Source organism: Sus scrofa, chromosome 9 (genome assembly GCF_000003025.6).
Source record: "Sus scrofa isolate TJ Tabasco breed Duroc chromosome 9, Sscrofa11.1, whole genome shotgun sequence".
NCBI classification, from domain to species: Eukaryota; Metazoa; Chordata; class Mammalia; order Artiodactyla; family Suidae; genus Sus; species Sus scrofa.
The window spans coordinates 87,738,612-87,763,954 of NC_010451.4; the positions used below are offsets into that span (position 1 = coordinate 87,738,612).

The window sequence follows — 25,343 nt, forward strand, 5'->3', positions numbered from 1 at the left end:
TTTATAATGTCATTGTACAAGTGTTGCTGTTATTTAATTTATGCCTAAGAATTTTATTCGTCCTTGATGTGTAGGTCTTTTTTTTTTTTTTTTTTTTTTTTTGTCTTTTTGCCATTTCTAGGGCCGCTCCTGCGGCATATTGAGGTTCCCAGGCTAGGGGTCGAATTAGAGCTGTAGCCGCCGGCCTACACCAGAGCCACAGCAATGCGGGATCCGAGCCACGTCTGCAACCTACACCACAGCTCACGGCAACACTGGATCGTTAACCCACTGAGCAAGGGCAGGGACCAAACCCGCGACCTCATGGTTCTTAGTCGGATTCGTTAACCACTGCCTAAGAATTTTATTCGTCCTTGATGTGTAGGTCATTTTTATTGATCGTTTACTTAGTTTTGTTTTATTTACTGATAAAAAGTTTTCCAGATTTTCTAAATATATTGCAATAAGGTTATGTACAAAAAAAGTTTCCCAGAATTTATAAATATATTATAACATGGTTTTGTATAGTTAGAAAACTTATTGATGACCAAAAAAGAGTTTATGACTGTTTATGTGCTCCCATTTTTGCCATCAAAAGATTTTGCCTCTTTGGTGTTCCCGTTGCGGTGCAGCGGAAACGAATCCGACCAGGAACCATGAGGTTGTGGGTTTGATCCCTGGCCTTACTCAGTGGGTTAAGGATCCGGCATTGCCATGAGCTGTGGTGTAGGTCACAGACGCAGCTCGGATCTGGCATTGCTGTGGCTCTGGCGTAGACCAGCAGCTACAGCTCTGATTAGACCCCTAGCCTGGGAACCTCCATATGCCACAGGTGCGGCCGTAAGAGGACAAAAGACAAAAAAAAAAAAAAAAAGATTTTTGTCTCTTTAAGAAAATTAAATTATATGTTCTTTTGCCCTCTGATTTTAAAATTAACCAAGAAGTTCAATGTTTCCATAGCAGTGCTACTGTAATCTAAATATTTCAGTGATTTTTTTGAAAGATTTCCTTCTTGTTTCATTCAGTTGGTCTTCAAATCTTGCTGACTATTCCTTGAAGACATTTCCTAATTCATCCCTTTCTAAGTTTTATACACAAATTATTCAATGATTGTCTTCTTCTTGTCTTCTTTGGTTATTGCTGTTAGCTTTTTAGTTATTTCTCCATCCACCAACCTCTTAATATCTTGTACTCAGAAGTATTTGTTATGACCCATAGAAAGAATTATTTTTTTCTATTTCTGTGATTTCATAATGTATTTAAGGTGCTTAGCACAGTACCTTTCATAAAGAAAACTCAAAAATCAGCACCTATCAACATCCCTAATTATCTATTCAAATCATTAAGTGTAGTCTTTATCCTGTTCTATACCTTTGGTATGTTTTCTTACCATCTTTTCCCTCAGATTCCCACCCTGTTTAGATTGTAAATCTTTTGATAACAACAGCTGTTCATTACTCCTCACCTTTCTGTTTCCAGAACTTGAGTAGTTTAGAGATAAGAAAACTAAGTTAAGTTTTATGAGTAAAACTGAGAAAAAAATTATCCATGAGTATAAATTAATTAATCTGTCTTGCTTTCATGTCTGTCAAGTAATGGATAGTATTACCCTGGTGAGAGCTTTGGTAAAGAAAGAATGATATATTACAGTTTTCTTAAGTTTGAGATGGTCCCTTTTTTGAGTTGCTTATTCGTCTTAGAGTTCCAAATATATATGTATTTTTAGAGAAGAATTGTATTTTTGGCTTTATTTTACAATTTGGTTTTATCTGTTCTATTTGCATAATGAGGGGAAGCTGGCACATAGCTATCTAAGCTAAGTGAAAAGTAAGTGCTCGATTCTCATGTACAGAAACAGAATCTGAGATGCCAATATTTAAAAATAATTTTTTTCATTCTGAATAACAATTATGTGCACTACAATATTTGTACTCCTTCCAATAATTTTTTACCACAGGCTTATGATGTTCATTGGATCTGTATTCCTAAATCTTTTGGGTTAAGGTACTTGTTTTTTACTAATATTTTACTAATAGAATATTAAAATGCAATTCAAAATGTTTATGATTTCAATTTTCTACCTTTTTTCCTACGAGATGTGCAAGTGCCATTCTCTAGAAAGTTATTTTTAAGCTCATCTTTGGGCTCCACTCTTCCCTATGCATTCCCTTATCCTCTTAAATTGTAAAATCCATGAATATAAGAATTGTGTTTTAGTTTTATATTTTTCTCAGATGCCTAGGCCAGCATTGAATGAATGTATTTTCAAAGTATCCCATGGTTTGTTTATCATATAGTTTAAAATTGAGAATCCAAATATTTTTCAAAAGGAAGGAAATTTCTGAAAGTATTTTTTTTCTTAGCGTCTTAACATCCAAACTCTGCTTGCTCACAAGATGACTTAATCAGCACCATATCAGAGACAGCTTGCTGTGTTTACCATTGTTAGTTGGGCCAGCATATGTCCAAAACAGTTGGAATGAGAAAAACAGCATTGACTTGAAGCCAAATTAGAGAGGAGGAAAAAAAAAAAGAGTTCTTTAGCTATTGAACAGGACCAAATGCTTTGGACAGTTACAGTACTTCTGCAGAGGGGGAAAAAGGGACGATTTTTCAGAAAAAAAAAAAAAAAATTATATCTAAATGCACTAAATGATAAAAATAAATAAAATTATGATGTGGCTATAATTTTACTTGTATAACTCTTTGCAAGTAATGTTATTTTTATATGTTAACCAGAAAAAGAAATTCTAAGATATTCAAATTGTGGATAGTTTTTTTTTTTTTTTTTTTTTTTCAGTTTTACTTTTCAACTCTAGTTGATTTTCTTCCTCCCAATTACTGGCATTTTTCTGTTACTTGTTAAGCAATGTGAGTACCTTTGACTATCCATCACATTTGAATGGATCAGAATAATATTTCTGATTTTTGTCAAATTGGGTAATGTTCTGTAGTTGCATTTTATAAGTAAGAAAAACTTTTATTCTTATTTTCATAAGTAAGTAATAACAAAGTGTAAATATTTTTGTTCACTATACCCTACTGAGAGAAAACGCTTGTAGAAAAATATATATGTTCATTGAAATAGAATATGGAAAGTGTGTTTTGCTGTTTATAATGGAAGGTTTGAGAAGAAGTTTCCATATACCACAATCAAGGGATAGAATAATTTTGACCATAATTGAGTTTTATATGTCAGTCAAAGCCTGCCCTAGGATAATTTTTAATTAGATGACGCTAAAGCAGTTTCTGCTTTCTGTTCTGTCATTTTCTTCTATTTGGTAGGGTCCCTCTTTTTCCTCCTAGGACCGCTTTTTTCCCTCTATGGTCAGAACCTGCTCTGCTCTCTATTAATTTATCCAAAGAGGTCAATGAAGGCAACATGAATTGCCGCTCTCCTAGGATGGACTTTCTTATAGAGGCTAATACATATTCTGTATCTTGGGGGAATTAGGAGAGAATAGCCTTGGCACTAGGATGAGTCTGGAAAATTGTCGCTTCACCTTCTTAGTTTTTTGTTTTATACTTGAGGAAGCCAAGGCCCACGGAAGTAGAGTGATGAAGACTAGAACCAAGGACTCAGTTTTCTTTCTGCCGTGTTCTCTCCTTTGGCAGTATCTTGGGTATTAGCCAGTGATTGAAAACAGATGGTTAGATAGACAAATGGATTTATTTATTTATTTTCTAAAACAACTGTGTCGCATGGATTGTGAGAATCAGTAAGACCAAGGCCTGGTCTTAACAATTTGCTGTTACCATGAGTTTGTTAGGGCATTTTTAGAGTAGCAGAGAAAGTGGAAATGAGATTTGTACCCAGGGAACCGGAGATGAGAGTAGTAAGAGTAGACAGAGGAGGGATGCACCGTGTGTTTCGAATCAGAATCCCCCAGGCCCTGAGGCTTGGTTATCAGGTCGAGTGTGTCAGGCTTGGCTTCCTCTTTGCTGAAGAGGAGTTTTTCTTAGGAGGTCCCTTAGTCATTTATGCAAATAGACATCTGTTGTGCCAGCCCCACCTGTTCTCCAAACATGCCCAGAAATTTCTGAACCCTGGCTTTGACTAAATCCTGCATCCTGCCAAATTTACCTTGAGAGGAATAAACCCAACTGAATGGCCTGCATAAATCCTAGAGAGACATGCCTAACATGGCAGGTTGAATTTCCTCACTGACCTAAAGAATAACGGGGGGCTCTGTCTCTTTATCTCTGGCTCTATCCCAGCTTGGAGAGGAAACTTGAATAAGCCCTATGCAAGTGCTTTTCTCTTAGGATTAAGGAACATTTCATCTGTTTTTTGGTTTATTTCTTTTTGTTTAACCAAGGTAATATTTACTTTTTTTTTTTAATTTGAAGGATTACACATACCAAACCATAGATTTAAAGCATTTAAAAAAAAAACCCTAAAACTTAAAATTTTATATAATAAATGAGTTCTCAAGCTGCGGAATCTCAACTCATCTATGTTATATTATGAATTCTGTGGAAAATAAAATTGAAACCATTGGATTCAGAATGGCTTTGCTAAACTCTATGATTAGCAATGTATTTCCTATAATCTTGGGTTACATTAATTTAAAATTACATTAATATCTGGAAGAACATTTGGGTAACTATTTTTTCCATAAGGTTTTTTTTTTTTTTCTTACAATGCTTAACTACTAGGTCTGTTTTGTTTGAGGCACCAAATTTCTTTAGTGGTTTGGCTGCAGATCTATCACTAGGATATAATAGCCAACCTTGTAGTAGTATTATTGTAGCTTTGAGGTACATGTGATGTTTCTTTAAAACTTCAAGGTTTTAAAATACTCAGTATAAACTAAATCAACCCACATATTATTAACAAAAATTTTCATGTCAACTAAACACAATGTCCTGTAATTTCCAAGCATTCTTTTCCTAAACTCATTCAAATGTTCAAATGCTGATTTCTGTAAGATGTACTGGTCTTGTGTATAATATAAATAATTATATATCAACTACTACATAAATGGGAGAAGTCTATGTCCTTTTCTTATTTTAGTGAGAGGAATTTCAGCTGAACAAATATTTTTTCCAGATCTAGCTTCTTACATGCAAGGTACGTTATCTCTGCTTCATGGGAAAGAGATAAGTTAGAAGGAGAACCCACCTTAATCTTCAATATGGAATATGATACAGTGACTTTTATTTAGCATCATTCTAAGGTAATATTTGCCATAATTTTAATAAGCAAGTTAAAGTAGCACTTAAAAAATGTTGTGTTTGTGATCTTGGAAATTTTCACTCTAACCTGCCTAGTACTCCGTATCCTCACCTGCGAAATGGGATTAATGATAAGGCTGCTGTATTAAATGAAAAAAAAATTCATACGAAACTTGTGGCTAGTGCTCAACATATATTCCTCACTTAAAAAAGCCATTGTTCTGTGTTTGTATTTTCTAGTTAACTGTTTAATGCGAACAAAAAGCAACAAAGCTTAAAAGTAACATGTTAGTTCAATAAAAATACCTGGAGTTACTTTTATATGATGTTTTCCTCGTCAGCATAATCTGCTTCCTAATTATATTTCATTTTAGATGAAATAAACTATGGTAATTTGTAACCTTCTGCATTACGACCAGTAGGATAGAGAATAGAGATGTGGCTTGGAGTTTGGATTGTCACGGAGAAGTATCATTGTGTGAGGAGAAGAAATGGCGTGCTACAGAATTTGGTAGACTTTTCTAGTCAGGGCAGATAGTGACTCTTTTAGGCTTCCAGTCTGTACTGTCTCTGTCACACTCACCTCTGACTTTATAGTGCACAAGCAACAGAGACAATCCATAAATGAATGGGAGGGACTGTGTTCTAATAAAACTTTATATATGAAGGCTGAAATGTGAATTTTGGGTAATTTTCGCATGTCACAAAATGTTTTTCCTTTTTATTTTATATATGAACTGTTTAAGAATGGGAAAATCACCCATTCATAACAGACAGTAAAAAAGAGGGGGCAATCGGATTTGGCCCTTGAGCCACATTTTGCTGAATCCTTGCTCCACTGAATCCTGTTCATTTTTAATGCTTTAAACTATTTCTTATACTTTTGTTTGTACAGATTGTACCACTTCAAATTGTAGACTGATTATCTCAAAGCTGTGCTTAAAATATTGAGAAATATTCTGTAATGCTGACAGTTCTCTGAATACAGGCTATTTCTATAAACAGATACTATGAGTTCTACCAGAAATAGAAATTTTAATGACAGTCTAATTAAATAGAAGAGAAAAATTATTACATTTTCTCCTGCCAAATTATGAATGTCTTTAATTAAGGCACAAATACAGTCACAGTGATTTCTAATTATTTATATATTTAAAATATTGAGATTCTTCTGACAACTTTAGGCTCTTCTTTGAGGTAGATCCTTTCATTTCCTTACTAAGTTGTGCGTTAATGGCTAGTGATCATTTTTTACAATGCACAGGGAACTGTGAACCAAAAAAAGCTCTGAAATAAGAAAAAAATAAACCACTACCATCTATCCTGTCACATCTTTTCTCATACTGTCAAAAAACAGCTGCCTCTTCCTTTTTGTTACTACTTTCTTCAATTTAAAAAAATATAAAAATTTATGAACAATAGTCATTATTGTTATTATTAACAGTTTACAGTTAATTATGATTCAGTTTCTCTTTCTGATACAATCCAGTGAGATTTAATCAAGTACTAATGATGATTTCATTGTTAGGCAGTTTTTACTTGTGAGTTAGTAGAGTTCAGATTAGAGAGTAAGATGAATTTTAAAAAATTGTCTAGACTCAACAGAAATTTTTATAGCTGAAAGGGTGAAATACCATATTTACAATTCCTAAATACAGAATTGTTTCTAAATAGAGCATTGAAACATACCTGAAATTCACCAGTGTGTCAAAATATGCAGAAATGTGTTCTATTAAACATCTCTCTATAGTATAAGTTGACAGTTACAAGCGACTGCTTTCCTTTACCTCTAAACAATATGTAATTTTATTTTTTCAACAAACTTTTCAGTCTCGTTTATATCAAGTCACATTTCAAGGTGAATTGTGTAGAAATTTAATTGGATACCTGTTTTGTAGAACTCAAGAAGTATAATAGTGGATGGCCAAGGCCATAGACTCTGGGGTGGATAGTATATGTTCTGATTCCTGTTGCACCACTTAGTAGCCCTGTGACCTTGACCAGTTTCCCCTGTGGCCTGCATTTTCCTCATCTGTGAATGAGGCTCATAATTTTGTCTCCCCTGTAGGTTACTACGTAGCACAACCTCATAGTGTTGTAAAGAAGGATAAATAAGTTTAGCAAAGCCTTCAGAAAAATGTGTGGTAGATAGTAAGGGCTGTATTGGTGCTGGCTCCATAGGTTAGGTTAAAAGAAAACAACTCTCCATACTAGCTAACATTGTGGTATTGGTTTGTTCTTATCCAACTTCAGAAAGCCAAATTTGGAATCAGCATAGGGAAGTCACATTTTATTAAAATGCTCAAGCCCTGAAAACTTTGTATAATTCCAAGCTTGCATAATTATTTTAACACTCATATCCAAAGCACCTCCTGACAAAGGATAGTGGGTATTTCTACTTAAGAGCAAAAGTGGTGCCACCATGTGGCAATAACATAAACACAAGTGCCAGTGCTTTTGTCTGGCTAGGTTTGAAATTATGCAGTATTAGATTCATTTTTATGTTTTAACATTAACTTTCACCCCCTAAATTGTACATACAAAGTGAAACTTTATTATTTCCAACATAAGTTCCACATTCTCATAATTCCATGAGACAGTAGTGCATTTTCCTTTGAGAGAAAACTAATGTAATTTGCCTCTGATTTGAGTTTAGCAAAAAAAGAAGTAATGCCGTTAGAGCAGCGTTTTACAAACTGAATTCCACAGAGTCTGGATTCCCAGGGGAAGGGGCTGGGGAGGAAATGAGTGGGTGGGACATTGGTTCCTCCTTAACAGTTGCTCTCATGCTGATTTTATACATTGGGACTATTAATAAGTTTTTATTTGAAGAAAAATGTCCAGCTGTTTAAAGAAATGTTTTTGCTTTTTAAAAGCAAGTGCAGTCCTATATTAGAGGGTTTTAGTGAGACCTTAAGACTTTTGTTTTGTAATAAAGATTTCCTCAGAACTTAGGAAACAACTGAGATCTGGGGAAGGAAAAAAAAAAATGCATTGGTTGAAGTCCTAGTCCTATTATCCAAGATTGATGATTAGAGGGTAGAAAAGGAAAAGACATGGTTTAAATCAAAGAGGAAAATGAGAGAAGCATCAAGTATGGCATTTTTGCTTTTTTTTCTCCATATGCTTTCCTGCACCTTTTAATATACACAGTGGTCTTGAATTTATTAAGCACTAAAGCTTTCAGAAAATACTGAAAATTTTTTAGGTTGAAGGTAGTTGTTTCTTGCTGGCAGGACACAAGAACCAATAAAAGTTCTTCTTCTTTTTCTATCAAAACAGAACACGAATAGGATTACTGTACCTAAGGGGCAAAAATTAAAAAAAAAAAAACAAAAAACAAAACAAAACAAAACAAAAACAGAACACGGTTACATATTTCTGCAGACAAGGATTCCAAATGGAAGAGTGGGAACATATTCTTTGAAAAAACATATTTGATGAATAAATAAGTGTAATTTGCTCAAAAAGAGTGGCATTACAGAGGGGTATCTGATAAGAGAATCATTTATTCAACCAATATTTATTAAACTGAAATTTATTAAAGTTATATTACATTCCAGATCTTTGAAATGAAATCTGGAGTTAGAGGGGAATCCCCTGCCTCAAATATTAAGTTTTCATAATGAGAAGCAAGTTGTATTAGCTGCCTGCAAATGGTAATTATTTAGTACTTGGCTATAACCTAGAAGAAAATACAAGTTATGGGAAAAAATATAGAGGGAGTTCCCTGGTAGTTCAGTGGGTTAAGGATCTGGTGTTGTCATTGCTGTAGTGTATGTTTGATTCCTGGCTTGGGAACTTCTGCATGCCATGGGCGTGGCCAAAAGAAAGTGACTTTAAAAAAAATATATGGAGGAGACAATTTTCTGTACCTTCATTGTAGTTGTTACAGAAGTCAGTTTGCTGTACATCCCAGATGATGAATGTATACGTGACTAAATAAGTAACTCTTTTTAGATCAATACCTATATTCCCTATTTTTGAGCACTTTGAAAAAGGTTTCATTTACAGGTACCATTATGTTAGATTTTTAATCTCAAATTACAAAATAATATGGATTAGGTTCTTAGGTCTTGTTACCTTGAAGTCACATAAATTGGTTTGATTTTGTTTCCACACTACAGGAAGCTCAATGAAGCTTTTACTTGGTTCTCAAATAGTGAAGAACTAGCAAACACTATGATACTTTAGAACTAAGTGGGTATTAAATGAGTTGGCAGTTCATATTGGTGTTATGGTTTGTTATGACTGCTTAATTCAAAAGCATATTTGCAGAGAGGGAATTTGAATTAAGTAAATCAAAATAGTAAGGCTTTGATTAAAAAGTTAGCTTTCTTTAGCTTAAATGTTGATATTTCAAGCCCTACTGATATTTTAGTCATTTGTGGTTATTTTTGTTTCCTGTTCAGACTCCTGGGAAGTAAGAAGATAGTAAATCAAAGCCCAGATTGCTTCTTGCATTTATTTTATTTTCATTTTTGCCACAAATTAATGCACCTTAAAGAAATTACAGACAGGTATAACTTGAAGAGAATCACTCTGAGGGAGAATTATATTTCTGGACTAATTAAATAATTCTTGTTATAAAAATTATCTTTTCAAGTTTAATTAATGTACTAATTCTTTTTATTTCATTATAATGTCATTGTAAATAATAATAGTGGAAAATCAGTGAAGAATATTTACTTGTATTAAAAAAGTGAAATTTGGGTAACTTTGTCTTCAAATTGAGGTTTGTATTATTTGTTTTCCCATTTTCCATTTTTGATGTTAGGCACATTGAAATTTATTAATTTACTTTTTCAGAAAAAATAAGCCTTCCAGAATGATTCCACACATTTCAATAAAAGGCACTTTTATTTTGTAGAATGTTTGATTTTTTAGAAAAATAAATTATTGAATATTTTAGGGGAAATGTTCAATCATTTTGATTAAATAACCTTAAGCAGATTTATCCTTTGAGTAATTCTTCATTTTTCAAATTGGACATTTGAAAATAATTCTTAGTTTACAGTTTATTGTTTCTTGTCTAATTTTCTAATACCGTAATGTCAGTTAATCATTCATGAATTAGGCCTTACTATTTAGGTAATTCAAAATTGTGGCCTATTAGTGGTCCCGACTGAAGCAAACAGCATGGATAGGTAGGTTTTATTTTACCCAGAGCCCCTGCCCCACTTTGGTGGTTTTCACCTGTCAGCATACTGAGTTTTAAGAGATACTTTGGGATCTGGTAAATGTGAAATGACATCTGAGGTGGAAAAATTTTTTTGAGATTGCTTCTTCCAAATACTTATGCTAGAAACTCATTCACTTATAAATAGTTAAAGCAACCAAGTAATTTTTATTTGGACCCAGCTAATCAAAAAGAAGTACTAAGTAATTATTTGCTTTAGGATTTTTAATTGGATATGTATATATGTGTATATGCATATGTGCATATGTGTTTCTAATTTTAGTACCACATGGTTCATATAACTATCACTCATTCACCTGCTTCTTCATTCCTTTAAGGTTTTCATTGAGGCATTACTATGTTTTTATGCTGTACCAGGCACTGAAAATAGAGTCCCTCTTTTCATGATACTTAGGATAATGGTGAAATCAATTAAAAATGTTATAAAAGGAATTTCAAAATTTAATGAGAAAATGCATTGAGACTCAGAAAGACGGCCTACATCAAATCATTTTTGGCCAAGATATGAAGAATAAGTAAGAATCAATATAGAAAAATGGGGTGGGGTTGGAATTTAGGAAGAGACAATGTAGGTGAGAAATCTCTGAGACAGGAGAGCATAGTGTGTTCAAGGACTGAAAGATCAGTGGGACAAATGAAGGGAGAATAGGAGGTGTTGAGGCTGAGAATGCCAGCAAAACACATTGTAGAAGGACAGACCCTCATATTAAAGATTGGAGTTCCACTCTTGAGTTTTACCCAGGAAAGTGACAAAGGACTGCTTTCATAAAACAGGTAGTGATAGTAGAGAAAGCTTGATGAATTAAAAAATACATTTAGGAGTATAAAACATTATTTCTGTCAATTGGATATGGATAATAAAGGGGAAAGAAGAGTCAAATAGCTCTTCTATGTTCTCTGACTACACCAACTGAGACCAGACATACTGGAGAAAGAATAGTCTAAGGAAGTTAAATACTGTGTTCCAGTAATGACTTTATATAAGGGTGGCAAATTTAGAATAGGTGGTTAGGCTGGAGACAGAATTTTCACCTTATAGGAAGCAAATAAAGTCCTGGGATATGAAGATACCATCATTGAGAGTCCTGAAGAGAAATAGAAGAGGACCCAGGTAGAATTCTGAAACACCAAAATACCTGCCCTTAATGCCTCATGTTTTCTACATAGGCTTATGGGTTGATGTGCATCTGCTCATGAGTTCTTTGAAGGTAGTTCCTTAGTTCTCTTGTTGACTAAAAACTGTTTTTGCATTTAACATGGCTTTATGGATTTTTGCTGAATAAAGGTGTGAATGAAAAGTGAGATGTCAACCTGATGATACTATAAAAACCATAATTTCAATGTTATTTTAGATACATACAACTCTAAACAGTCTAATAGTTTCTTTAGATGATATTAAATATGTTATACTTGGAGTTCCTGTCGTGGCGCAATGGAAATGAATCTGACTAGGAACCTTGAGGTTGTAGGTTCGATCCCTGGCCTCACTCAGTGGGTTAAGAATCTGGCATTGCCCTGAGCTGTGGTGTAGGTCACAGATGCGGCCCGGATCTGGCGTAGCTGTGGCTGTGGTGGAGGCTGGCAGCTGTAGCTCCAATTAGACACCTGGCCTGGGAACCTCCATATGCCATGGGTGTGGTCCTCAAAAGACCAAAGACCAAATAAAAAAAAAAAAAAAAGTATGATACTTAAGAATTTATGCTGCAGGGTAGTTACTGAGACAAAGAGCTGGAAGAACAGAAGATACAAACTGGTATCATATGTGGACCTGCCCTCAGTAACTTTATGCTGTGATGTAACAAAAAACATATAAAGGAGAAGAGTATAAATAAAATTACAAAATTCTGTTTCTTTGGTTCCAAATCAATGTTAAAAGAAAAGGGGTGGGGAATGGTAGCATTTCAGAAAAGGAAATATCAAAGTGGTTTAAACTAATTTAAGTCAATTTCATGGAATTAAAGGATCTTTGAAAGATTTAAGTTCTTCTATTTGTTTCCCAAAGCCCATGAGTTCTACCTCAATCTATCTCTGGTGATCAACATTATCAATGGAGAATAAGTGGCAGTAAGGTCAAATCACAAAAGCTAGATATTCGCCATTGCTGTAACAGAGCAAACATCCCACACACGAAGTGCTGTCCATAGGACAAAGACTGTAATGTGCTAGTTATAGATATTCTTCCACCCGTTCCCCAAGACCTCTCCAATTTCTGCTCAAGAGGGCTCACAGTGAAAACTGCACTTCTGTTAGCTGACCCAGATGGTGGGTAGAAATTGCATGTGTGTGTTCAAAGAGTATAAGACACAGTAAACCAGATAATAATCTCTCTGGCATTATTTGACAGACTAGCTTCCCTGAATCTTGGCATTGAGCAGAGTTTCTTAGATGACATGGTATCATTAGGATACACGGAGGCATATTTTAATAGAACCAGCCTGCCCTGGCAAAGGCTGTAAAAAAAGAAAAAATGTGAAAAGATTAGTAAAAGATGTCTCTTCCTGATGAAGTTTCATAGAAATTGCTACTGAATTTCCCAGGTACTTAAACTACTATTATAGGCTATACATTGAAAAACCCCAGATTGCATGTACCCAAGGCCTCTATTCCATATTCTCTTCTGAACCCTGAACTACTGATAAGCCCACAGATTTGACTGGATGAAGTTAAAGTACAAAGCGGCACAGGCAGGCAGCCTTTTTCCATGGTCAGGAAAACTCTTGAGTTTGCAGGCCCAAACATACAGATTTCTGTGCAGGAAAGGAAGAACGAAAGATGCTGAACAGATGATCTTAACAACATTTGATTCTCCCAGATCTAGAAATTGTTGTTCCTATGTCCACCTGCCAGTGGTTGTGATCAACCATTTGTTGATGCAAGAAACTGAATTTCCACATAAACAGGCTCCAGGGAGCACTGGTGATACTGTATCCTGACCTATAGCTGCTGTGACTATGAATCTTAAGTGAAATCTTTAAACATGGTTCCTTTTTTTGTTGCATTTTTTAAAATTTTCAGCTTTTAACAAAATTGACACAAGTTGGTGGTGAGATTGTGCCTGTGCCTTTTTATTTTTTTTTGGTGAAAGCCTATGTTTTGCTTCAGGATCTCAGGATCTCATTCAGGGGAACAGCATAAACAGACTTCAGCTGTTGTTGTGATAGTGGTAAATGGTCAAATTTGCATTCTTAGAAATTTTACATCCATGAGGTTTGCAAGTTGTTCACTTAAAATTTTCTTAAAATGGAGGGCTTCTTGTTTGTAAGCCAGATGATGAAGAAGCAACCAAAGATTCCTGGTTTTGAGCATGTGAAAATTCTCCCTTCTTACCTACTGACAAATAATAGCATGTAATGTGAAGAATTAAAAAACATGCCATGGCTATTGTACACCTATAAATGTAATAAAATTCATTAAGTAGTTAAAAAATAATATAAAAATAAAGTCTATTTGTACTGTAAAAAAAAAAGAGAGATCTTCCATTTTAAGTTGTTCATCAAATATATTTTCCTTTCCGAAAAAAAAGAAAAGAAACATGCCATGGCTATTTAGAGTATCCTTAGTACTTTGATTTAACTCTTTAAAGTTCTTGGAATTAAAAAAAAGAAATTTAGTTATAACTGAACAAATATGTGTGTTGCTTAAATAAATATAATTATCACAAACATCTCTATGAGCTGAGATTTTTATTTTGGAGTGGTAGCTTTTTTGTTTCCATGTTTCTTAAAAAACTAAAAACTTTCTGAAAAACTGCATGGCTTAGTAAATGCTAAACAGAAGAAGGAGTAACTGTCAAAGCACAATTAAGAAAAACACTGAGGAGGAGTTCCCATCATGGTGCAGCGGAAACAAATCCGACTAGAAACCATGAGGTTGTAAGTTTGATCCCTGACCTTACTCAGTGGGTTAAGGATCTGGCGTGGCTGTGAACTGTGGTGTAGGCTGCAGATGTGGCTCGGATATGGTATTGCTGTGGCTCTGGCGTAGGCCCGCAGCAACAGCTCCGATTGGACCCCTAGCCTGGGAATCTCCATATGCCACAGGTTCCCTAGCCTGGGAACCTATTTTTTTGGCCCGAAAAAGACAAACAGACAAAAAAGGAAGGAAAAGAAAAACACTGAGGAAAGAATGAGAAGGACTTTGTAAAGTGATAAATTAAGATTAAGATGAAATTTAATTAAGTTTGGTTAGCATCTATGTGAAAATGTTCTGACTGGGCGTTTGGTATTAGAATGTTAATATAAATGTTGGCATGTGTGTGAAATCTCACACAAATAGAGCAAGTCCAAATAAAGTTAGGAGATCTGTTAAGAAACCAGGATTTTGGGTTTCTGCTGTGCCACAGTGGATTAATGTTCCTGCTTGTCTCTGGAGGTGCTGGGTAAGGATCTGGCATTGCTGCAGCTGTGTCCATAGGTTGCAGCTCCAGCTTGAATTTGATCCCTGGCCCAGGAACTTCTATATGCTACAGGTGCAGCCAAAAAAGAAAAAGAAAAGAAATCAGGATTTGTTTATGACTAATGCTCACGCTGCTGTTTGTTATCATCAATTTCCTTCTAACTTATATATCACTGGCCACCTGTATAAGTAATTTGTACAGAATTTGCTTGTTCCTAGACAAGAAATGTTATGAACAGTAATGATTCCATTTCTCCACTGTTAAAATTGGTTGTTAATTTTTCCTTGTCAGTTGATTATTTCTGATTCTGATAATACAGCAGCTGTGGACAGTGCCCTTTCTTTCACATTCTGTGATGTGTAAGTGACTGTAACTTGTTGAAACTCAGCCCTGGTATTGTGTTACTATTATTGCTCCTGGGGAGGCTTATTAGCCTGTCACAGAAGATGTGAGAAAAATCCGTCATTCCTTTTGGAATCCGATGAGCCTTTGTCACCCACAATGCAATTAATGTTAAAAATAGAAAGAATGGCTCTGATGTGATTATGATTAGCTAGAGATGAGCTATTGTCCAAGTACCAGGAACTAATCCAGCAGGCCAGAGATGACCTACACAGAACCATCAGTTTGCTGATTGCCATTTCTCTCTGAGTTTGATGAAATATTCATGCCTTTGCTCTCCTCTCTGCAAGCACTATTGATTTCTTGTATAAACGCTGCTATATTTAGTCTAGACAAATGGAATGTGGATTGCTGCTGAATAAATTGGATGAAAGACTGGGATCTTGCCTGCCGCTCTCTCTCAGTCTTGGGCAATTATTTATAATCAAGAGCAGTTTTTGTAAGTTGAGGGTGATTTTTCACAATTTAGTGATTAGTCTCTGAACAAAGGCAAGCAGTTAGGCACAATCATTTCTGTTGGGATAGTAGGTTAAGAAGTCAAATTACCCTTTGAGGCTTACATTAGCTGTTTTGGAGAATACCGCGATTCTTCTTTTCCCTTATCTTTTTTTGAGGGGCACTTTTTTGAGGGGATGATGGTTATAGTTTATGAGTAGTAAGAATGCCAGCAAGAAGATACCCTAGGGGCTCTTGAAATTTTACATTTTGTCTTTATAGGATTAAATTTGTTTATTGGGATGTCCATGTAAAAACTGAGGTTTTAGTTGGCCTTAAATGTAAAAATGAAATATATCATTAATAGCCTTTGGTTTGGGTTGGGATTATGCCACCTCTATAAATGAATGCTCAGAAATCTCATGTTACTTTAGAACCTTAATTGAAAGTTGTGCATTGGACACTGTGACCAAGAGGTCTTACCAGCCATTATCATCCTCATTTAGTTCCGTACTTATTATAATTAATATTTTTCCTTTCATAAACATCATGTTTTAGAAGACCGTTGTCCACCAAATATGGCTTATTAATAAACTGTTTTCCCATTTTCATTCAAGTGACATCTGCAGTTCCATTAATGTGAGCTCTTCTGATTTATACATTGAAAAATCACCAGTGTTAACAACCAAGACTGATAGCAGTTCCTGCAGTCCACCCCTACATGCCCACACACACACATATGCCTGTATGTGCACACAGATGATAAACAGGACATTAATGTTTCATTTAGTATTTGAAGCCTTAACTTCCATAGACAGGATTTCTGTTAGGCTTTCTTGATTGCTGAAAATAGCTCTTATGTCTACATGGGATATTAACTTTGTGGTTCCCAACCTAGAATCTATAAATTTAAGTTACTCAGAGTAGTAGTCAGAGCATTAGATGCAATTTGGAAAAATATGGAAAAGTAGAAGGGGGAAAATTATTCATATTTCCACCCCAAATATCACCTTATTTTGTTCTCTAGCTCACCAGGCTTTGCGAATAGAATCCAAAGACTAATACCATTAAATCCCCAATAAAATATATGCTCTATGAAGGCTAGAATTTTTTTGTCATGGGTTCTGGAGTAAAACAGAAACATTTAGAATGAACTTGAGAATCTTAAGGTTTTCAATAAATGTATACTGACTAAATTAAATGATATTTAAAGAGTTTTATCATAGTGTATATGTCACTTTTATCATTGTTCTTTCACTTAATGTTTTAACTGCATTTTTCATGTTGCCATAAACATTATTTTTAATGATTGCATATTTTTCCACCTAATGGATGTGACATATTTTACTGAACATTTCCTTGTAGTAGGTGATTTCAATTAACTTAATAATACTTGAGTAAACAATATGACCTTGAACTGTTTCTTCCTCTAGTAGTATCTCCTTAAGATATATTCCTAGAGTTGGCAAACTTGAATCAAATGGTTGAAATATTTAATGCCTTTTGATACATATCACCAAATTATTATATCACATACTGCTTTCTTGAAAGTTTTAAACCAGTTGGCAGTGCCATTTGCAATACATAATTTTCTACTTAGTCGTATGTTTATCTTATGCAAGGGGATGTTGTTGTACCTACACATCTGCCTATATGTGAATCATATGTATATATAATTAGCAAATGATCCCTGATAGTGACTTAAAGTATGCATTTCTTTAATAGTGAAGGTGGACTGTTTTAGTTGTTTAGCTATATTGTTTTCTTGTTTTAAATTTTTTCTAGAAGTTTTAGTGTTTTTCCCCCCTAATATTTAATAGAAATCATATACAGCTATATTTTCATACTTGATCCTCATATTTTTGTTTGGTTAGCCCCACATTATTGATGCTTTATTTAAACCTATAGGAAATTTCCATTTTTACATAATTAAAAAAAAACCCATAAAGCATTTATTGAGGAATGTGCTATATGTTGTCAGTCATTTGAGTGGGTGATCTCATTTAATCCTTTTAACAACTTTATTTTATGACTGTAATGGTAATTATCTCCATTTTACATATGAGGGAACTGAGACCTAGAGAACTTAAAATACAGGGTAACAACATACTTTCTGACACAGTTGTGGGAACAGGCAGATTTAGAACAGAGGTTGAAAATTGGCAGCCTGCATGTCACAGTCGACTTACAGAATCTTTTTTTTTTTTTTTTTTTTTTGGTTCCCATGGTGTTACGTTTTAAAAAATATTTCAAGTGGAAAATTAGGTGACTCCTGTCTACACTGGGTCTATATATTCTTTATTCTTATCATTTCCCACATTTTAGCATGCATGCAGATTTGTACTTTTTCTTTGCTAGTCCAATAACCAAATAAATACATTATGTTAAAAGCTTTACTTCATAAGGCATATGTCTTATAATATATCTTCTGACTTTGGTTACAAACAAAATTGTTTGCAAGTGCAAAAATTTTGTTGGGTTAGAAGTTTTTTGTATAATGTACATTTTTTTCCTCAATAGAGTTGCACTTGTTTGTCCTAAGTTGACTTGAATTTGGCGAGAGGTCCAGTAGAATAAGTTTTGTATCAATATTTCTTTGGCATCATCTCTTTGAAAAAGGGAGATGTGGAAGATTTCATGGCAGAGTACAAATTGCAGGCTAAAATTAGCATATGGTTCATTTTATCAAAACTGATATACAGAAGACCTTTTATCATCATTTTGAAAAAAAGGAATAGATTTGTTGAGGTAAAATTTGTTGAATGGAGGATAGTGACCTTCACTTTTTGCTTCTAAGTCAGCGTGATAATTTTCTATCCTCTGTCACTCTCTCACTCTTTTTTTTTCTTTCTTTCTGTGTCTCCAGTGGATGTGAAGTCAGAGGTTCCTGTGGGCCTGGAGCCCATCTCGCCTTTAGACCTAAGGACAGACCTCAGGATGATGATGCCTGTGGTGGACCCTGTTGTCCGTGAGAAGCAACTGCAGCAGGAGTTATTGCTCATTCAGCAACAGCAGCAAATCCAGAAGCAGCTCTTGATTGCAGAGTTTCAGAAACAGCATGAGAACTTGACACGGCAGCATCAGGCTCAACTTCAGGAGCACATCAAGGTAGCAAACGTTTCTTTGTCTCTGACCTTTGACTCAGGGAGCCTGTGCCATAACATGGGCATAGGAGGAGCACGGGGGGCTGTTCCACTGTGATAAGATGTGGATGCATGGCTGGAAGGGCACTGTGGTTGTACTAATTAGAGGCACAGTTCTAACACAGTTATGGGAACAGGCAGATTTAGAGCAGAGGTTGAAAATTGGGTAAGTAGTAGGAAACCTGGCAAAAAAACCTGGCAAGAAAACCCTGCTTTTCTTCTCGGAGAGGGGCCTCTATACTCTTTTATCCTTTAGTTTACAGCATCTGTGGTAGGGAATAGTAACTTTCCCACCCTTTTTTAGATTTTTCTTCCTCATGATTTTGTCCATTTGCCTAATCTGCTCTCCACCAAGATGATCCATGAGCTTGGAAGGAGCCATTTTCTATTTCTAAAGGATCTGCGTAGTATTTACCAGAGAGGATAAATTAGTCACATTATGTGAAGACAGAGCCTTTTTCTTTTCTTTTTTTCTGGCTATGTCCACAGCTTATGGAAGTTCCCAGGGCAGGAATTGATCTCCTAATACAGCAGCAATCCAAGCTACTGCAGTGACGACACCAGATTTTTAACCTGCTGCAGCACAAGGGAACTCCAAGAGCCTTTTTCTGTTTCTTTTATTTTGTCTTTTTAGGGCCCCACCCATGGCATATGGGAGTTCCCAGGCTAGGGGTCTGATCAGAGCTGTAGCTGCTGGCTTACACCACAGCCACAGCCACAGCAACGCAGGATCTGAGCCATGTCTGCAACCTACACCACAGCTCTCGGCAACGCTGGATACTTAACCCACTGAGTGAGGCCAGGGATCGAACCTGCATCCTCATGGATGCTAGTCAGATTCGTTTTCGCTGAGCCATGGCAGAAACTCCAAGCGTTTTTCTATTTTTTATTTTTGTCTTTTGTCTGTAAGTGGATGTTCTGAATATGTCTTAACCTTCCTTATGGAAAAGACCTCATAATGTATATACATATAAAATAATAACATAATGAAAAGCTCAATAGAATTATATATAAAGAAGCTGGTGCAGATATTTTCAGTGTTTTCATATAAGTCTAAGAGACTATAGATAAGAATTTATTGAAAGAATTTTGGGAGTAGTTAACAATTTGAGACCCAAATTGTTTAAATTATTCTAGGAGAATATGTCCATATCCCAGAATTTTTTGATGGACTATATTATTATCAGATCATTCTAAATGTGTCTGTGTATCTGTTTATTCTCTTGTATCTTGAGATAAATATTACTTCATTTTTTTATGTCTTTCAGCATCTCCCCCCAACACACACCCAGGGCTACAGCTCTGGCATATGGGAGTTCCTGGGCCAGGGGTTGAATCCAAGCTACAGCTGCAACACCTATGCCATAGCTGTGGCAATTCTGGATCCTTAACTTGGACCTAGCCTGGGATGGAAACCATGCCACCCAGAGACAATGCCAGATACTTAAGCCCACTGCAACATAGTGGGAACTTCTTAAAAAAGATATTTGAAACAAAGCTATTTTGGTTTGACTTAGTGGATGTTTAATTTGAATTTATTATGACAGTAATATAAAGCCCCAGATATTTATAAGTTCTTTTTTTTTCTTTTTGGCCACCCTGCAGCATATGGAGTTCCCAGGCCAGGGATCAGATCTGAGCTGCAGTTGCAACATAAGCCACACCTAGGGCAATGCTGGATCCTTAATGCTCTGATCCAGGCCAGGGATTGAACTTGCATCCCAGTGATCCCAAGAAACTGCCGATCTCATTGTGCCACAGCAGGAACTCCATAATAAAAAGTGCATTTTTATGTCCAATTCCTTCAAAAATGACTTAACTGAATGCTAATTTATTAATAAAATATTAATTATTAAAATAAATCTATTAATTTAATGAATAATTTTGAGTTTATTAATAAATTTATGAATAAAATAAATTATGTGTTATATCATATCTTACTATATTATATTATAGGCACTTGCTCTTTTACCCACTTGCATATCAAATACAAGCACATTTGTGTGGGGTAATATAAATAACTAATTATGTTAATATTATATAATTTTACCACATTGATATTATAGCATCTCAGAAGGTAAAAATGCTATTTCTTCCTTATGTTTCTTATTCTCTATTTCCTTAGCCTAGAAGGCCTATTTTATCTAATTTTCAAAAAAAGCTTCTTTGACACCTGATGTAAATTTTTTCTCCTTTTAGTGAACTTGACTAAAAGAACGCTTGCGATTTTTTGCTCTGTAAAAGACCTTAAAATAAGAGTAAGGATTTTGGTTTGAGACCCACATGGAATCATGGCTATATTTTACAGTATAGGATACTTTGATTTAGTTCATAGACTTATTTTTGAATGATTCTGAAACATTATTATTTGAAACAGTAATAGATGTCTAGCTTTTCTTCTTCATTCATTCTGGGCATGTTAGGATGACAATGGCGACAAATGGGTAAAACTTATATTCTTCACCATACTTTAAGATTTAAGTAGCTATCTGGTTCATTCTGCTGTGGTGTGCAAGTTGTATTGCCCTAATATAGGGCAATATTGATAAGTGTCAGATTTAGATATTTCTTTTCATTTATATTTGATGCCTTTTGTAGTTGTAAAGATCAGCATAAACATTTTTAAAGTAATTAATTGTTTGAGTTTATTCAAAAGTTAATAGAAGCAAATTGGTAATTGTTAATTTGCCCCAAACAAGGTAGGATATAGCAGGTCTACTGACATCTGGAAGATAGTATAAAAAGGGGAAAAGAAAAATGATTCTGCGATAACTAAAAGCAAAACTTAGATTTTGGATTTTTTTTTTGTCTTTTTGCCATTTCTTGGGCCACTCCCACGGCATATGAAGGTTCCAGGCTAGGGGTCGAATCGGAGCTGTAGCCACCTGCCTATGCCAGAGCCACCGCAACTTGGGATCCGAGCCACGTGTCTGCGACCTACTCCACAGCTCACAGCAACGCCAGATTCTTAACCCACTGAGTAAGGCCAGGGATCGAACCCACAACTTCATGGCTCCTAGTCGGATTTGTTAACCACTGAGCCACAACAGGAACTCCTGGATTGATTTTTTAAAGTAATAATAAGTTGTTTTCTTTTAAGTTTAAGGAGTTCTTTTGGTTTAATTTTTAAAATTTTTATTGTTTTGCATTTTTTATGAGCAAGGCTAAAAGTTGGTGCATTTAACATTCATTTACATTTTGTTTTTATGAGGAAGGCATAGTATGATGCTTTACTTATATTTGTGTTTATATTGGCCTAAGATTCATCTTAGGCTTCTATAGTCTACATCTGTTGAATTAGATGCTATTATCCTATTTTCCCAGCCAGTAATCTGAGGCAGAGAGAAATGCTGTAACCTGTTCCAGACCACACAGCCAGTAAATGGATGCTCCAGTATTTGTAGCTTGTCTGCCTCCAAAGCACCTAATTGTTCCTGCCTCTGTCTTGCACTGGAATATATTAAACTAGAGGAGTGAAGTTTTGTTTCTTTTTTCTTTTCAATTTCATTCCTCCAATCTTCCATAATGAATAGTAGCGATGGAAATTAAATTGTATGTTTTTCTAGACTCCAAAGAGAGATTAACATTCAGTTCCATTGGGGCTTTGAGTGAATCTATGACCAACCCCAATATCTATATAGAATTAACATTTAAGGCAAAGTTGAAGCAGAATTATGAAATTTTTGGTTAGCAGAATTTGGAAATTTTTGGAGTATCTAGAAACACCCATTAAGAGACTAGTAGGTCAAATCCAAAATGCTCCAGATCTTAATATGAAAAGTAACCAGAAATGCTTCTAACCCTATCCTTCTGGGATGAGGAAAGCTGTTGTGTTTGACATATAGAGTTGGCTATCTGTTGCTCCAGAGTGACTCAGATGCCATTCCACATAACTTTTTATTCTTATTTTGTTACTTTTCAGTGTCAATTTCAGAGTTCTAGGCATCTAATATAAACAGCAAATTACACTAACTCCATTAGTATTGAGTTTAAAATAGTACTAGTAAGCAAAGTTAGTATAATTCAAACTTACAACCTAAATTTCATATGTATTATGAACATGATGTATGAGGGAGATTATTTCTCTGTCTTACATATGAGGAACCAGTGCTTTGAGGAGTGTAGTAAGTTGTCTATATCTCATATCTAGTAATGTCAGAGCCTGGTAGAACTCAGAGTCTTTACTTACTCCTCAGGGGGAACACTTACTATTAATCATAAATGTCTATTTCTCAGTCTGAGAGAAATCTGACATCTCAACATGGTTATTGAGAATGCTTCACATTCTTGTTGTACATTATGTGGAAGTGAATTCAAGGAATTCAGACAGCCAGACAATAGTACATCAAAGCATAGTCTTATGGGAGTGAATTCTTCTTGATCAGTTTCTCTAATCTGCAGAGCTTTGTGTGAACCAACCAGACTTTTGCTATTTTGAGAGAAAAGCTTGCTATGGATATATGGAATGCATTCATCTATTGAAAACTTCCTCTGTAGGATTTTGAAATTTTTAGCATTCATTTTATTTCTGGTAGATTTCCCCCAAATTAACTAAAATCGCACTATCCTATTCAGTTTATGTTCAAACCATTTCTCAGAATAAGAAGTAAAGATTTCAGTTGTTTTTAATATTGTGAAAGACTTGGGAAGTCCTGCCTTTCTTTGCCTGTGTCATATATTTCAGATGTATAAAGAAAAGTCACTAAGGAACTGAAGATCTGAATGAATTTGGTAACATTTTGATAGGGCGATGTAGGTGATGAAGCTGCCTAAAAACTTTCTTGTTAATGACTATATATATCAAGTCTGTTGAGATTAACTCTGATGGAAAATAATATAGCAAAGGGAATGTGTGTGTGTGTGTGTGTGTGTGTGTGTATATATATATATATAGTCATATATATATATGAATGACTGGGTCACTTTTCTGTATAGCAGAAATTGGCACAACATTGTAAATCAACTATCCTCCAATAAAAACTTTTTTTTTCCCAAAAAAACACCATCTATGGCACTAGTTGCTTGTCTTTAGATTTCAGTAGTACACAAAAAAGTGGGTAAACTGTAAATACAAATAAGTTCCAATTTCAATTTTGGACTTTGATGACTATGAAGCCTTAAAGAAATTGCACACTCTCATGTCTTTCTCTTCTCGCAAGTTGCAACAGGAACTTCTAGCCATAAAACAGCAACAAGAACTCCTAGAAAAGGAGCAGAAACTGGAGCAGCAGAGGCAAGAACAGGAAGTAGAGAGGCATCGCAGAGAACAGCAGCTTCCTCCTCTCAGAGGCAAAGATAGAGGACGAGAAAGTAAGAGGCACCAGGGTAAAAGATGGATCTCTTCCCTCATCTTTAGCTGATCGTCATTCAGAAAAGAGCCTGATAAAGAGCGGAATTAAACTTGTCAAAATTGTCTGTGTTTAAGTAAAACGATAAATTATGAACCCAAATGTAAAGCTTTGACATTCACATGTCAGCTCTCTACATTCAGTTTATGGGCATCTCCAAAAGTAAACATAGCATTGTTTGGCAAAGATACCAATTTCCCTTGTTTTGAACCTTAAAAATAATGTTATACTAAGGCAATATAGCTCTGCCATTCTGTTCAATAATAAACTTACTTCCACATTACTCCATGCCTTCCTCCTGCTCAAGTAATAATTACTTTTTAAGTCAAGCCTTGTTTCCATTTAGTTTTCAAGTAACCTAGGTAGTATTAAGATTTAAGGGAGAACACTTGTTTTGTTTTGTTTTGTTTTGTTTTAACTATCCACAAGAGGGAGACAGATCCAAATAATTCTCCTGTATGAGGTCAGCTGAAAATCAGGTCTTAGCAAGGTTTAAAATGTGATGACTTGAACTGGAATTGTCAGCGGATATTTATTTGTTTGATGCTCAAAAGAGCTTTTATAAAAAGTTAGTTTTTCAAACTAGCAACTTAGAAGACCTCATTTTAATATGTTTTATCACTTATGATCTCCCAAGATTCTTGACTTTTTAAAGGCAGTGTTTTGTTCCTCAGCAGTATTTTTTAAACCTTAGGAAAAAATTAGTATTAATTCTGGGAATCCCCCTTCTGCAAAAGCAATTAAAGAAATCATTGAAGCTCTTTTGAAAATTGGCAGTTGAAGCAGTAGTTACAAAACATTACTCTGTCACTTTCTAAAGCCTGTTTAGACTCTCATTTTGTTTTTAATAGGAAAACTTCATATGCTGTGACCAGTGCTGTTACTCCTTAATTTTTACTAAATATTCCAGAGGCATGAAAGGACAGAACCCCAAATCACCATCTGTTTCTGTATGTGTGTGTTTCAGGGGCAGTGGCAAGTACAGAAGTAAAGCAGAAGCTTCAAGAATTCCTGTTGAGTAAATCAGCAACAAAAGACACTCCAACTAATGGAAAAAATCATTCCGTGAGCCGCCATCCCAAGCTCTGGTACACGTATGTTCAGTGTTTGGCTTTATTCATTTCCAGGGATAAAGATCACAGGTTCTGAATTCAGAGGACCGGGGCACAAGTCCCTGGCCTGCCAAGTCCTCAGCTGTATGGCTGTGGGCAAGTCCCTTAAATTCTCTAAGGCTCTGTTTCTTTGTAAAAAGAGCATGATAG

The 25,343-nt window shown here is 35.2% G+C and overlaps 1 protein-coding gene across 50 annotated transcripts in view; it reads left to right on the forward strand.

The window, feature by feature from the left end:
• Positions 1 to 25,343, forward strand: part of HDAC9 (histone deacetylase 9) — a 1,028,404-nt gene that overhangs the window by 574,212 nt on the left and 428,849 nt on the right. For 24 of the 50 annotated variants that reach the window (XM_021102482.1, XM_021102481.1, XM_021102484.1 and 21 more), the window contains 3 exons: positions 18,457 to 18,698; positions 23,893 to 24,058; positions 25,049 to 25,175. In XM_021102482.1, the coding sequence (XP_020958141.1) occupies positions 18,457 to 18,698; positions 23,893 to 24,058; positions 25,049 to 25,175 (535 nt within the window). The remainder of the gene's footprint in view (positions 1 to 18,456; positions 18,699 to 23,892; positions 24,059 to 25,048; positions 25,176 to 25,343) is intronic. The other 26 variants (XM_021102503.1, XM_021102510.1, XM_021102471.1 and 23 more) reach the window with 6 other exon arrangements.